The sequence below is a fragment of the Cyprinus carpio genome, chromosome B10 (genome assembly GCF_018340385.1).
Source record: "Cyprinus carpio isolate SPL01 chromosome B10, ASM1834038v1, whole genome shotgun sequence".
Taxonomy (NCBI): domain Eukaryota; kingdom Metazoa; phylum Chordata; class Actinopteri; order Cypriniformes; family Cyprinidae; genus Cyprinus; species Cyprinus carpio.
This window is the reverse complement of record NC_056606.1, coordinates 8119475-8135008: the sequence shown is the minus strand read 5'-3', so window position 1 is coordinate 8135008 and position 15534 is coordinate 8119475. Positions and strand designations below refer to the sequence as shown.

The 15534-nt window shown below is 35.7% G+C and overlaps 2 protein-coding genes across 4 annotated transcripts in view; both read left to right on the top strand.

The window, feature by feature from the left end:
- The window catches only part of gnaz (guanine nucleotide binding protein (G protein), alpha z polypeptide), a 50718-nt gene extending 42115 nt beyond the window's left edge, over nucleotides 1-8603 (top strand). For both annotated transcript variants that reach the window (XM_042732326.1, XM_042732327.1), the window contains exon 3: nucleotides 5794-8603. In XM_042732326.1, coding sequence (XP_042588260.1) covers nucleotides 5794-6138 — 345 coding nt within the window. In that variant the 3' untranslated portion in view covers nucleotides 6139-8603. The remainder of the gene's footprint in view (nucleotides 1-5793) is intronic.
- Nucleotides 1-15534, top strand: part of LOC109054485 (cytosolic purine 5'-nucleotidase) — a 595585-nt gene that overhangs the window by 120415 nt on the left and 459636 nt on the right. The window lies entirely within an intron of this gene.

Genomic DNA, 15534 nt, shown 5'->3' with positions numbered 1-15534 from the left:
CAAATGTTGTTACTCAAAGAAAGAATGCTTAGCTTTTCTTCTCACTGTAGTATTGTTGCCGCTGCCGCCACCATGTCGTGGAGACGCTGTGTGTTTCTAAATATGGTAAGGGGTGTAAAACTTCCGTCACACGCTTGAGGTATTTGGCCAATCATAATGCGCTGGATAGCTGCCCAATCAGAGCACACTGTGCTTTTCAGAATGACGAGCTTTGTAAAAATGTATGCGTTTCAGAAAGGAGGGGCAGAGAGAAGCAACAATAATGTACGATATGTGGAAAATAATGTTTTTTTTTTTAAATCTTAAACCGCGTAAACACATTGCATTATACCAAATACACCAAAAAATTCTATTTTTAGCATTGTCATATGACCCCTTTAATATTTTGAAACACTTTACAAAGCCTTTATGTATAATGCATATGGGTTATCAGAAGGTATAATGCATTACAATTATTCATAACGTGCATTTTAATACATTATTTCTTGTTGGAAATAATTATAACCAAATTTAAAATGCACAGTGTAACTAACAATGAATTGATAAGTGTTATAATGTATTAACTGTGATTACAACTATTCATGAGAGTGTACAATGCATTATAAGGTGCATTACAAGGTATCATTAATGCATTAAAACTGCTTTTATAATGCATTATACATAAAGGCTTTAAGTAAAGTGTTACCTGATCATTTATTCAAAAAGTATTTTGTAGAACTGTTAACTTAAAATGTTAACAAAATATGTTTAACACAATAATTTTATTATAGTATTTTAAGACTGAAATTGGCAGATTAATCTGTTATTTTATTTACAGTAAAGTTTTTAACCGTAAGAATTGATTTTATTGAAATTAACTGTGAGAAGTGCAATTGATCTATCCTCTATCCATCTATCTATCTATAGAGAGAGACTGTAAAAAAATAAAATTTAGTTTAAATAAAACTAAGCTTATTAAAATACATTTTACAAGAAATTATTCAGCCCTACTATAGACAGGTTCCCACTGGTCCTTGAAATCCTTGAAAGTTTGTGAATCTGAAAAAAAATTTCAAGGCCCAGGAAAGTTTTTGAAAATAAGCATACAGGTCCTTGAAAGTGCTTGAATTTATTTTGTGCAAGAAGTTTTCTGGAAAAAAATCCATATTTTTCCCTCTGGTCCGCTAAAGTGTTATTTTGCCAACAATACATGGCCTATGCATACAAGCTTGCTTGATTTACATTAGTAACATGCATTTACGCGGTACGTTAAGTGTTTCGCGCGTGAGGTACTTTGTGTTGTACGTTGCCATGACGTCGTATTTCCTCCTTTTCCCGGACATGTCCTCTTTTTGGACCTTGCGTCTGGCTGGGATTTTTGAATCGCCCAAAATGTCAGGAATTTGGCTTTTGCTTTCTACAGTTGCCAGTGCATTTTTGTATTAGAGCGCTGCAAGGGAATGTTTACTTAATCCCACTCCCACTGAATTTCTGACCATTATTGCCCACTCCCGTGATTTTTGTGTCCAATCCCACCTGCTCCCTGCAAACATTCTAATATTGCATAATTTTCGCGCATCAGGGATCTACTATCAGTACACAGAGTATTTAAATCTCTTTTGAATCAGCCATCTCTCTCTCCTCAACCCGTGATCAGTCAAATCTGACTCCTGCAGGGTTGCCAAGTCCGCATTTTTTTTTTTCCTATGGCTCCTTTTAAACTGTTAATGGGTTGATTTTCCCCGTGGGTTAAAGGTTTGAAATGTTGATTAATTACATCTGACTGACATGCTTGTATTGAAACATTTTGCATTCTGCCTATGATAAAACTGTGCTAGATGTTCAGTTTTGTGAAGGAGGGCCACTGGTAGGAAGCTTTTTAGCTGTGTTTATGATCAGTATGCATAACAGTGACTGTAAAATATGTATTTTAGGTATGGAAATTATACATTTTCAGTTTTGATAATTGGGATATGGTCATTGCACTACTTTGGGCACTACTTTAACCACCAACCAACCAACAACACCCCAGCCCCCCGCCCTGCCTGCACCCACTGACCTCTTTTTGGAGAACTAAAATATGGTCACACATGGTGTTCATGAGTGTACAAAACTACTAGGATGGTACCTCTATGTTTCACTGACACACCCGGAAATTAATGTTGAATTTCTTTGCTTGTTAAGATAATGTAAACCCATGAGGCAAGAAAAACTTAAAAGCATATTCATATATCTTAAAACTTCTGGTTACATAAGCCTAAGCTCTTTTGAATAAAATCCATGCAAAAGTTTATATCAGGTCATTTTAGAATACAGTATAGGATGTACCGAATATTCTTCAGTTTTATGCAAAACAGAAATACAAATAGAATATCAGATATCTGTCATATGGCCAAAAATAAATGCAGAGAAAGAGGTCCATCACAAGGAAATTGTCATATCTGATGATCCTTGACATAATTTTTAAACCCCCTGGGTTTCAAACTTAAGCCTTAAACCTCAAATCTTAGACCTAACCCATGCATCTGATTGGTCGAAGGGAATGTTGCTCCAGGACCAGCAGGAATAATCTTGCCGTTGCACTACGGCAAAAGAAGGAGACTGTAATTCTGAAAGAGCCTCAGTGATGAGGTCTTCCCAACTCTTCCTTCATCATTTTCACATACTGCACTGATTTTATTCATGTCTCTGTGAAACCCATTCTCACTCTCATAGATGATCTTGTGATTTGCTTAAAGCACGATGATGTTTTGTGTAACCTTTCAAACAGCAGCCCAGTCTTCATATCAGATTCCTCCCTTGGTCACAAGCTGCTTGTCCCAACCACGTGCCTGCAGCCATTGCCGCTCATGCTGTGGGAGGGGAGCACACAAACCACTTACACGAAATGTGGTAAACGCTGCACACTATATATCGAATAATCAATAACTGCTTAGTGCTTGTCATGTATATATCCTGTGACTTGATGTGCCTTCTTTAATTATGTCTTATAGTTTTATACAGGCAGCTAAACTAGATTATGTAGTAAATTATGTTTAGTAAACACTATAACCATTGAAATATTTGCAGAAAGCACTTTTTGGGGGATTCAAATGCATTACTTGGACGGATGATGGTATCGTAAAAGGCTCAGCTGATGTCGCCAGCAAAATGGTTCTGCGCTTTTCACGGGTGTTATTTACATCCTGTCCTCTGCCCTTGTTTTATGGGCATTACCCTGGCAAACACAGCAAGGTAATTGAACATGGGCAGGTGACTAATTAAATTAGATAGGGAACTCAGCGGGGCTAGAGAAATAGAGGTTAATAACCTCGCTTGGCCATATGATGCTTGCTGAAATCCACATGATTCTGTAAGATGCTTTTGCTTGTTGTTTCTCTTAGGGATTTTTTCATGTTCGGCTTTTAATCTTTTTTTTTCTTTTTTCTTCATGTTTAGAAGGTTATTATGCCATTTTATCTTTGCAGAAAGGGACAATTATTTGCAATGGGTCCTGTTATGGCCTGGTTTATCTGACTAAATATTGACTGATGATTGAGCCATACTCAGTGTTTACAGAAAGACTGTTCTCTGGTCAGCTAATCATCCTGCATTTTAGATAAGGTATATTAGGATATGTGTCATCGTTCAAATCATAGTCAAAGTATTATGCCAAAACACTGTTAGAATGGAAAAAAGGCTTTGAAACATTGAATAAAAATAAGTACATCATTTTCAATTTGAGTGATAATGCAATGCATCATTTCCAGACACTTAATTGCATGCTAATTGCAATTAAATGCAAATTTATTATAGTTCAAATTCATATTAAATGCAATTGGCTAAACTTTTTTGACCAACTTAAGTATATTTTATATGTAACTTCATAATTGCTTCTATTGTCTTTGAAATATGGTTAAAATGTATTAAGATTTACGGTAAACTTAAATATTTTTTTAAAGTCATTTCTATTGAAATTTGTGTATAATGTTTTTAAATATATTTGTAATCACACATTTGTCAGGATGAAGTTGTAATTTTAGTGTATTTAAAGGGGTGCTTGACTGGTTTTGACTGGCTTTATTGTGTTTATGGGGTGCAGTCTAATGCGTGTTAATGCTTCGTTTTTTTTAAAAATGCTTTTTTTTTCACATAACTTACCTTTATTTTACACTGCTGTGTCCTTCTCCGATGAACGCTCTGATGATTTCCTGGTTTTATGAAGCCCATCCCTCAGAAATATGCACTGGGCTTTGATTGGTTAGCTGGCTCAGTGTGTTGTGATTCGCTAAACCGCCTCTAGTGCACGTCTAAACGTCTCACCCCTCACCTCAGAATGCGCTCTTGTTGTATTTTAAACAATGGCGTTATATATCAATATATCAGTTTGAGCCTGAATGAGACTCAAAGAATATTATTGAAGAGGATCGCGCAGATGGTATGTTTTTTGTTTGTTGTTGTCTCATACTTTTAGATATGCTGTTATTTGTAAATGCTACTGCTTATGTTAGTTTTTAATATACGGTTTTATCCTGATTAAAGCTTTAATACAGCACGGCAACTGCACACGCGTCCATGTTTAACGCTTCTCATAGCTATGGGAAAATATCTGTCTGTTAATTCGCATAAAGTGTAAAATTGGAATTTGGAACAGTTTATTGGAGCTGATGAGATGATGATCAAGAGACAGAAAGAGCTGCACAACATGGCCCCGCCCACTTTGTTGCATATTCTTGGGAGTGGGGTTTATGTAAATTTCTGGGTTTGTGATGTAACAAACAAGTAGCATGTTGTAGTCCCTATGAGCCATTTTTGTAGGCATTAAACCGCCATATTTATATCTCTGTTTGCATTTAACTTTCAGCATTGTAACTTTGCAGATATTGTTTATGCTCAAACAGCAACATTACACACTAACTAACCTCAAAAAGTGAAATCGCAATCATCCACCCCTTTAAAACATAATGACTTTAAATGTAATACTGAATAACACTACAGTTAAAAATAAAACCATGTATTTGTCATGTATTCTAGTCAACACATCAAAATAAGTGTACTTAAAATGTATTTTAAAGAAAAACTTGACATTATTATAAAGTGCAACTTTAAAAAGTTTACTTCACTGTGTTATTAACAACATTTAAATGGAGTTTAATTTTTGCAGTATTATTAATATAAAAATTATCTTCACTGCACTTCTTTTTCACAAGGAAAGAAACAAATAATTCACAGATTCATGAATCCACCTGCAGAGGTTACAATTTTATGCCATCTGAAGAAACGATGCTAAATGTTTGCTTCCTGTCAAAAGAGTCCAACCCAATGTCTCTATGAGCTTCTTGCCCCTCATGTTCCTCTTTTGCTGAATGTCAACTATTTTTGGCCCATTTTATTGCCTGCCAAGGGAAAATTGTCATTCTAATGGCTCAGAAAGTAATAGCACACTTCTCCCTCAACAAGCCACACAATCTGAGGTATCATTCATGTAGCACAAACAGTGAATTTTAATACTTGGGTTAAGAGGCTTGTTCAAATTCATAGCCCTGAGTACACAAAAGTAAATGGTTAGTTTGTGGGAGCTAAAGCACATTGTCCCATGTTGCCACAACAATGAATGTCCCAGCTTGTAGTGATTTATTGTCCTCACACTGGGTCATCTCCAGCCCATCGTCTAGATCTAGAGTGTCTCTGGGGACTTAATACATTACCCTGTTTGCTCTCTTTGAGGTTAAAGGCCACTGGTTTCATCAACTCCAGAGGTTTTACCCTCGAGGGAGCCAGATCCCTTTTGTTATCGCTTCAACTAACCATGTCTTGTCTTCGGTTTCCTCACAGAGCCGTATGGCGGAGAGCCTGCGTTTGTTCGATTCCATCTGCAACAACAACTGGTTCACCAATACCTCGCTCATCCTCTTCCTCAACAAGAAGGACCTGCTGGCCGAGAAGATCAAGCGTATTCCGCTGACCGTCTGCTTCGCTGACTACAAGGGGCAGAACACCTACGAGGAGGCAGCTGTGTATGTGCAAAGGCAGTTTGAGGACCTCAACCGCAACAAGGAGACCAAGGAAATCTACTCGCACTTCACTTGCGCCACTGACACCAGCAACATCCAGTTTGTGTTTGACGCGGTGACGGACGTGATCATCCAAAACAATCTCAAGTACATTGGGCTGTGCTAGGACGAGGGGATGGGGGAGAGGGGTGGTGGGCGAGGCATATGGAAAAAAGCCCTCCAGTCGATCGATCTGAGTGCCCTCAAAAACGCTAGTTGAAACTGGAAACTCAGATGAGGCACAGAGGAAAGGGCTACATGCTGCCAAACTGCTAGATTTATCAATGTCAAAAGCGTAAAGGTCAAAGGGGATTTTACAAGGTTGGTATAAACGTGTTTGCACTGAACATATGAGTATGTAGACACACACACACATAGACCATCGTTACGTTTGTTCACACACAACGGACTTCGGGATCAGCCGTCAAGCACATGTTTGACATGGAAACACTGGAAACAGATCTCCCCACTCCTCTCTTCCCTGACAAACAGCAGGAATTCCTTAACGTCCATGAAAGGGAGAGTTCACCCGAAAATGTGCTCATTTGCTCATGTCATTCCAAACCTGTATGACTTTCTTTCTTCCGTGGAACATAAAAGGAGAAGTTTAGCAGAATGTTCATGCTGCTCTTTTACATACAATGACAGCGAATGATGAAAATGACAAAAAAAAAACAAAAAAAAAAAAACTGCAGAACAGTCACTAGTGTACTTATTTTTAAGGAATATGTTTTAAAGCCATATGTGCATAATTCAAATTTGGTGCATCACAGCTGGTGAAGTTACACATATTACAGTTGAACCACAACGATGATTAAAACAATGTCGTTTAAAGTAAAACTTTTAATTTGACCCTCTTTAAGTACACTTAAATGCCCTTTTATTTCATTAATATTATATTATTGGCAAGTATAGTTTTTTAAAAAATATATACTTTTAAAATTTGAAGTGCACATTCATAACAATTAAGTGCACTCTTTTCTTAAGGGGAGAAAAAAATGAGTCTTTGGGTCTATCCCAATAAACCACACTCATGGTCTTGGCCACTGGAGAGTGTGTGCATGTCACAGGAAGTAAGTCACAAAACTGTCTACAATATTATTAAGTCTTAAATATTATATTAAGTCTTAAAGCTATATGCACAATTTGTGCATTGCAATTGGTCAACACAAGTCAAATCTGTCATGGCACATCTTAAACATAAATGAGATTTGAGAGAATTTCAATGAATAATGACTTAAATTTGAGTGTTTTTCTCATGCAAATCTATTGTATGATTTCATAAAATGTGGAATATGGATTATGTGGACTGCTACTATAGTACTTTTTGCCATTTCTGGCACTTAACAGCCCTTGGTCGCCATCCACTGTCACTGAGTGGAAAAGATCAGCATGAACATTCTGCTAAACATCTCTTTTTGCATTCCACAGAAGAAATAAAGTCATACAGCTTTAAAGTGACATGAGAGTGAGTAGATGATAAAATTGTAATCTAGGTGAACTGTTCCTTTAAGTTTTGTCTTTCTTTATAGGGTCTTTGATTTGCCTGATTTAAGTAATGCTGCTTTCGGAGATGATATAAAGAGTTTATATGAAAATATAATTGCATATGAGAGGTTAAAAGTATCCTGAGAGAAAGAAAAACAAACAAAAAAAATTATGTCATTTGGATTTGCTCCAAAGGTGAAAACTGCCGCTGTCTGAATAAGGAGTCAAATGGCTTTTTTACTCACATTCACACTGTAGTTTATTTTTGTCTGTCTGACCCCTAGGAATCAATCTATTTTCTTGTTTCTTTTCATTCTGTTTTCCCATTGCCTAAAATAGGATGTAATCCAGAGTTTTTAGAGCAAGCATCCTTCTTTCCATGAGAGCGTTACACTGACGTGAACATTAAGTGTTTCATAACGTTCATTCCAGATGCAGAGAAAAATAAACAGTGCCAATATCAATGTAAATAAAAAAAGGCCCGTCAATCATGTCACTTTTTCGGTTTTTATGGACAAAAAAAGTATATATATATTGTAACATTAAATATGCATGAATTTGTTACTTTGGGTTTTTATAAATTATAGTTTGATTTGCTTTCTTATATTTTTAGTTTTACTAACATGCTCCGAAAATATATCAAAAAGTCAAACACTGTGTACGATTGTACAGTTGTTTCCTGCGAGGTATTTATTGAAAAGAGTTTTATGTGCAGAAAGAGTCATTTTACGTCCAGCGCAACCTAAACTCAGCACGAAAACATTAAAAGAGGATTTACTCCTCAGATTTGGACTGAATCGGAAAAAGAGAGAGAAAAGTAAATCTATAAAAGAGCAGAATCTTTCTATTCTGGTATCATTTCGAGTATGTGTAAATACTATGTGGGGTACACTTTGTGAGACAATGAAAAAAAGAAAAAAAAACCTAAATCACTTTTTAAGATGTAAGGCTGAAGGCAGTCCTTCTTCTGTTCAGCTATGACGATGTACAACAAACCCAAATAAGGGCTTCAGGATTGATTTTACAGGATGTCCACCAAAAAAGAAAGAAACAAATAATAAAGTATAAAAGAACAATAATAGTGAATAAAAAGAATTATGCAAATGTTGTTTGTGCTGCAGGTTTGTTTCTTGTGTTGGGGTGAGTGAGGCTTCAGTAACTCTTCATAAACTTAGTTATCAATAATTACTTGACACTTTTTCCACATATAATAATACTATTTGATATTTATTCAAAAGTTTAAATAGGCATTAACAACCAAAGAATTGTTACCCAAAAATCTAATTTAAAGAAGCATAAGCTTATTTTTAAAAGCTTTAAAAGAATAGTTCATCCCCAAAAACTAACTTAACCTTAGGCCATCCAAGGTGTAGATGAGCTTGTTACTTCATTGGAAACCAGTGGATCCTCTGCAGCTTCACAAAAATCCTAAACGTTTTTAACCATTGCTTCTGGCTAAAATACGAGTCATATATCCATATGCTTTCTCCAGTGAAGAAGTCATCTAATCTGAATCAGGAGAGAAATGTGCACAGATCAAGCACCATTTAAGAGTCAAAACAGTCCAGAACTGTTGTAAAATAATATTTCTATGTATTTTAATGTGAGAGGAAAACAGTGGATGGACTTTTTACTGGAGGAAGCTATGGACACAAGTGATGGTTTAAAGTTAAAACGCCTCGATGGATTTGTTTCTTACAAACACACAGCTTTTCACTTCCCTTATTGTGATGTTTTTATCAGCTGTTTGCATTCTCATTCTGATGGCACCCATTCAGTGCAGAGAATCCATTGCTGAGCAAGTGATGTAACCTATTTATCCAAATCTGTTCTGATGAAGAAACATAATTAGCAATAGCCAACAATATATTGTATGGGTCCAAATTATTGATTTTTTTTTTTTTATGCCAAAAATAATTAGGATTTTAAGTAAAGATCACGTTCCATGAAGAAATTTTGTAAATGTCATACTATAAACATATCAAAACTAAATTTTTTGATTAGTAATATGTGTTGCTAAGGACTTCATGTGGACAACTTTAAAGGCAATTTTCTCAATATTTCGATTTTTTTGCACCCTCAGATTCCAGATTTTCAATCTCGGTCAAATGTTGTCATATCCTAACAAACCTTACATCAATGGAAAGCTTATTTATTCAGCTTTCAGATGCTGCAGAAATCTCAATTTGACCTTAAAATGACCGTTATGTCTGGTTTTTTGGTCCAGGGTCACATTTGAGAATTTTCACATCTCTTATGCAAAATAGATTATATATGATTTGTATTGTAACTGGATGAAAACAAGCCATATTACTGTAACAACATTAAGAAAAATGGGAATATAAAAAAGGTTCAATACACATTACAGTGATGGGGCCTGGGGGAAATATGTTTAATTGTTATGAAAGTAATGCAAAAGCATTAATGGTCCTAAAAACAGGCTTCATTTACTTTATTCAAAATATCTTTTTTTAATTTGCTTTCTTTTGATTAATGTTAACTATATGGTACTACTATGTGAATAGTTGAATCCTGTTTGTTGAAATACACCATTTATATGTAAGAATGCTCCCATTATTAGTTGATAGTTATGTACAGTAATAGTAAAAACTGATGTGGTTTATGAATTCAAACTTTTTTGCCTGTACTTTACAGTAACAGCATTTAATACTGTTATAACATGGCATAGATACAGTCTGCACTTGAAAATATATTCTCTGATATTATTTGCTTCCAGGATTGACCACTAATGCAAGACAACATAAAAAATATGGTCACCAATACTCATTCCAATATATGCATGTTTACACAGCATTAACCACATTATCAGCCACATTAAATGTTAAAAGCAATAACTTGGGGCAGCTAAGTGGCCATATACATTGCCTCCATGATAAATGGTTTGCACGCATGTATTGAGTGCTGTCACTCTAATTCAATGGCATATGCTGCAGGCTGATGCATTGCATGTAATCCATGAGGAAATTGTTTCTTCCTGCGTAATTGTCCCTGGACATCAGATTCTAGGAAATGTCTTCTCATTTCATCTCAATTCAGTCCACTCCAGCAACAGTAGAAGCTCAACGTTGCTTTTATTTATGGTGCATTGCATCACGGCAATCAACATGCTAATTAAATGTGCAATTAAATTATACTTCAATTGATTTATGTCTGCAGAGGGTTTGTAGTAAAAAGAACTGTGAGAGGGAGAGATGGATGGAAGAGAAGATGAGGGAGAAAGAGAAGCTGGAATGATCTCGCATAATGGACCAATTAGTGGCCAAACCCTGGATGACCCTTTATTGTTGTCATTACTAACACAGCCCATTGTTTATCACGCCACTCATTCTAGAGTACCAGGATGAAACAGCCTACAGAACTGACAAAATAAAGGTTTATGTACCAAGGAAGCGTTCTGAATTCATCTGTTCAAGATATTTAGCTATTCTATCATGTATGGATGCCACCTCCTCCAGTTTATCACTAATGTTTTTCCTGACCACACTGTAAAACTCATTATGTATCTACACGATCAGAAAATGGTGCTTAAGAATAAATTGAGAATACAGGATTGTTTCAAACTGACCTTCAGCTCCATCCTTTGGAGAAAGTCTTAAGAGGACATATTTATATTTATTTATTTATAGGCCTATATAGGCTGTAGCCTGTATAGGGAATTGTGTGCTTCTTATTTTATAGCAACAGTTTGGACAGAACTCTTCTCTATTCTAACATGACAATGCCTCTGTGTGTAAGGCAAGGTTCAAAAAGAAATGACTGATTCAGTCAGTGTGGAACAACTTGACTGGTCTGCAGAAAGCAAAGTCCTAATCCCAACTGAACACCTCTGGTGTGACTTTAAATGCAGACCTTGATTCAAAAACTCATCACCAAACACCAATGACTTGTACGTACTGTATATGTAAAATAATAGGCTATCAGTTGTGCAAACGCATTGTCTTTCATCAAATTTAGCCACAGTCGCCAGAATGTGTCATTTTACACACCATTTGTGGAAGTAAACGCCCATAGGCCTTTGCCTTTGTGGTTTGGTTGATCGTGTGTATAAATTAAAAAAAGAAAAGAAAAGAAAAGAAAGAAAGAAAACTTGCGGAATGAAGGCAAAATTATATATTCTATGCTTTTTAAAATGTTTTCATACATTTTACTGCTGTGAAACCTTAAAGGGATAGTTCACCCAAAAATGAAAACTCTGTCATTAATTACTCACCCTCATGTTGTTCCAGTCCTGTAACACTGTGTCCTAACTACACGCGACGCGACAAGATTCTAGCACCAACCAATTTAGGTGTCCACACCAGAAGCAACGCAGCAACGCAATGCGACAGACTCAATCAAATGTTATAATCAGCAAAGATTCTCCTTATGTGTGTGCTGCAACCAGATTTCATAATCGGTTAGGATTTTAAAACTCCTGTAGTGTGAGCCCGGCTTAAGGTAAACTATCTATTGTTGCATCGTGGAAATAGAAACCGTTTCTAAAATAGAAATTTCCCAGATAGCAATAAAACCCAGATAAAAAAAAAAAACTAAATAACATATAAAATATACATTTTATCTCATTGCGGTGTTATGTTGCATGTAGTTAGGTCACAGTATAAGACCTTCGTTCATCTTCAGAATACAAATTAAGATATTTTTGATGAAATCCAAGAGCTCTCTGACCCCTCATAGACAGCAACGCAACTGACACGTTCCCAGGCTCAGAAATGTAGCCTAATAAGGATATTGTTAAAATAGACCATGTGACATCAGTGGTTCAACCGTAATTTTACAAAGCTATAGAATACAATTTGTGCACAAACTTTAACTTTATTCAACTTGATTTGTGTTCCGAAGATTATCAAAAGTCTTATGGGTTTGGAATGACATGAGGGTGAGTAATTAATGACAGAATTGTAATTTTTGGGTGAACTATCCCTGTAAGGAGGTGTATTCTTTAAATGAACCTCTTCTGTCAGGACAGGCAGCGATGTCGCTTTAAAAGATACACATTTAAATTTCTGTATTCAGCTGTCTTCAACACTTGATTTGCTGGGAACAAAACACAAATCATATTTCTCTCACCATTGTGGGTCTTAATGAGGCATGTGGGAAGTTTTCACTCTTGTGAGACTCTGGAGTTCCCTGATTGTGGCCTCAATGCCCTTGAATTTCACATGTAAATCTGATGAAAATTAAAAAAGGAGGGTATAGTTCAAGACATGGGTGTAATCACACGTTTGGCAGGGGGAAACCCATAATATAATTTTTGGCCCATAGAGACTGTAGTATGTAGTGGTTTATGCCACAGCTGTGACAACTGTGACTCTAGATTATTGAAAGAGTACATTTGTTCTGAAAAACAGAAATAAAACAAATGAAAGCCACAGCAACACCTATCATTATGATTCTGACAAATAATACCTTGTGACTGTCATGAGCAACAGGGAAGGACACACCGCAGAGACAGAGGAGGAAGGCACTCAATTTAATCTCATTCTTCAGAATGGTAAACAGCGGTTTTAAGCTGTGGAGTCTTGACAACAAATTGGATTCAGAGTCCAAATCGTTCACAGGGACAAATGTGATGTGCCACACTGATATAAGATGGTTAGGTGAACCTCAGTCAGGTCACATTTCACATTTTGAAAAACTCACATTTCTTTTTGCATAAAGACAAAGGCTTTTTTTTCTTTTTTTTTTGGCATTCAGACGTTATTGCGTGACAGTTAAACACAGTTCCCTTATTCTCATTAATACAATACATCTGTAATGCTGTATACTGTATTATACTGTAATACATCTGTATGTGTTATCTATAAATCATTTTTAATTAGTTTTTAAGTTAGACTCTTTTTACTGGAATACAGTATTTTTTATCTCAATATAATTTTTTTTTTTTTTAATTGAATTAATCAATAAAATAATCAAAATTAGCCTAAATGAAGACAGCATTGCAATCCAGCTAGCATTGTGTATAAACAGGACTGAGATAAAGCATAAACATAAATATATTTATATAATTATTTTTTTAAAGTAAATATTTGATTTTAGCATTTATTATATTTTAAATTGTTAAAACTAATTTTTTATTTTAATTTTTTATATTAATTTCACACACGCACACACACACACACACACACACACCACACTTTTATATATCTATATATATATATATATATATATATATATATATATATATATGAGGGAAACAGATAGTTGCTCTATTTGTTTGCCACTTATTTAAAAGGGTGTGAGAGGGAAACAGATAGTTGCTCTCTCCAATTCTGCAACGCCGCATGTGAGGCCTTCCAGAAATACACAAGGGTGTTGTTAATATCTTCAAGACATCTGATTATCTTTTTTATGCCTCTGAACCTGCCAGATGCAGGAATTATTACACCACTATATTCGACGGCATCTGTTCTGGCAACAACAAACATGTATACAAACAAGTTTATGCACAGTCTGCATTCTCTTTTAATTACAGTTGTCAAAGTGGTCAACTGTACACTTTAGTTTAGTTCATCGAACACTTTGAAGTGGATGATGCCAGCATCAAACCAAACCCTTTTCTGAAAATACATCATCACACATCACAGCCAGGACACAGATAGGATCGATTAGAAATGAATCAATTTAGTTTCACATACTACCAAACTGTCCATCATTATTGATGAAAGTGAAATGGAATAAGACCCAAGGCCAGACTGAGTGATTTAACCTAGTCACCTATGCCCTTTAGTACCCATTAAAAGAGCTGTATCCTGGCCTGCTGACACTGAAGCAGCTCATCTAGATTTGTTGATATAATGTGGAAATCAGTGCTTGTTCAGGCATTGTATTAAAATGCCAAGTGAAAAGACTGAGGAAGAACTCTTCAGGTGAAAATCATCCTTGCATGAGGAGCGCAGTCTAACTTGCTTGGCATGACACAGCACTCTCGCCATTAGAGGTGATGTGCTGCCACCATGAGGACATTCAGGGTAATGCACCACTACCAGCTCAAAGCTAAAGGGGTAGTTCACACAAAAATGAAAATTCTGTCATTAATTACTCACCCTCACGTTGTTCCAAACCCGTAAGACCTTCATCTTCGTTATGCTGCATATTCAAACAGAGTGCTCTGTTGAGGGAGGTCAAAACAGGACAGAAAATAGCCTAAATGATGTTTTGTGATGCAAAACTCTTGATAACATTATAAGTGGACCTCAGAGAACAGTACAAAATAACAAAAACGGCAGTTCATGACCTCTTTAATTAGCTTTTCATCAACTCACAAACCTCCTCCTTCGGAGCCCCAGTTTGGGAAACCCTGAAATGTTGTTGATGATAAATAATACAGTATATTTTTATATAAACTAGGTGCAAAATTCCTACTGAAATCTATGTGATAATTAAGATAGGTCAAAAGTAATCAAAAATAGTCTGAATACATTACCTAAAATGTAGATTACTCACACAAACAGGCCTACAGCGAACATTTGACACATTTGTGACAAGCCACAGCCCCACACTCAAACTGACACGCATTTCTGTTGGTTTGCAATGTTTTCAGTGTACATTGCAGCATTTTACAAGGTAGTGTAATTTCTCCCACACAAAGTGGAAGACGTCGCCTTGTTTTATGTTTTAAGGAAGTAAAAAACAAAACAATCAAAACCTTGGTAACACTTTACAACAAGGTCATTAGTTAACATAACTGCTTTAGTTAGCATTAACTAAGAATGAACAATACTGCTTCAGCATTTATCTTAGTAATGTTCATTTCAGCATTTACTGATACATTATTAAAATCAAACGTTGCGCTTCTTAACATTAGTTAATGCACTGTGAATTAACATGAACTAACAATGAACGACTGTATTTGCATTAACACAAAATAACAATGATTAATAAATACTGTAATAAATGTATTGCTCATTGTTTGTTCATGTTAGTTAATACATTATGGAACCTTATTGTAAAGTGTTACCAAAAACGTAAGTTTGACATAACTTCAGTGCGTCTATTACAAGTTTCAGCATTTACC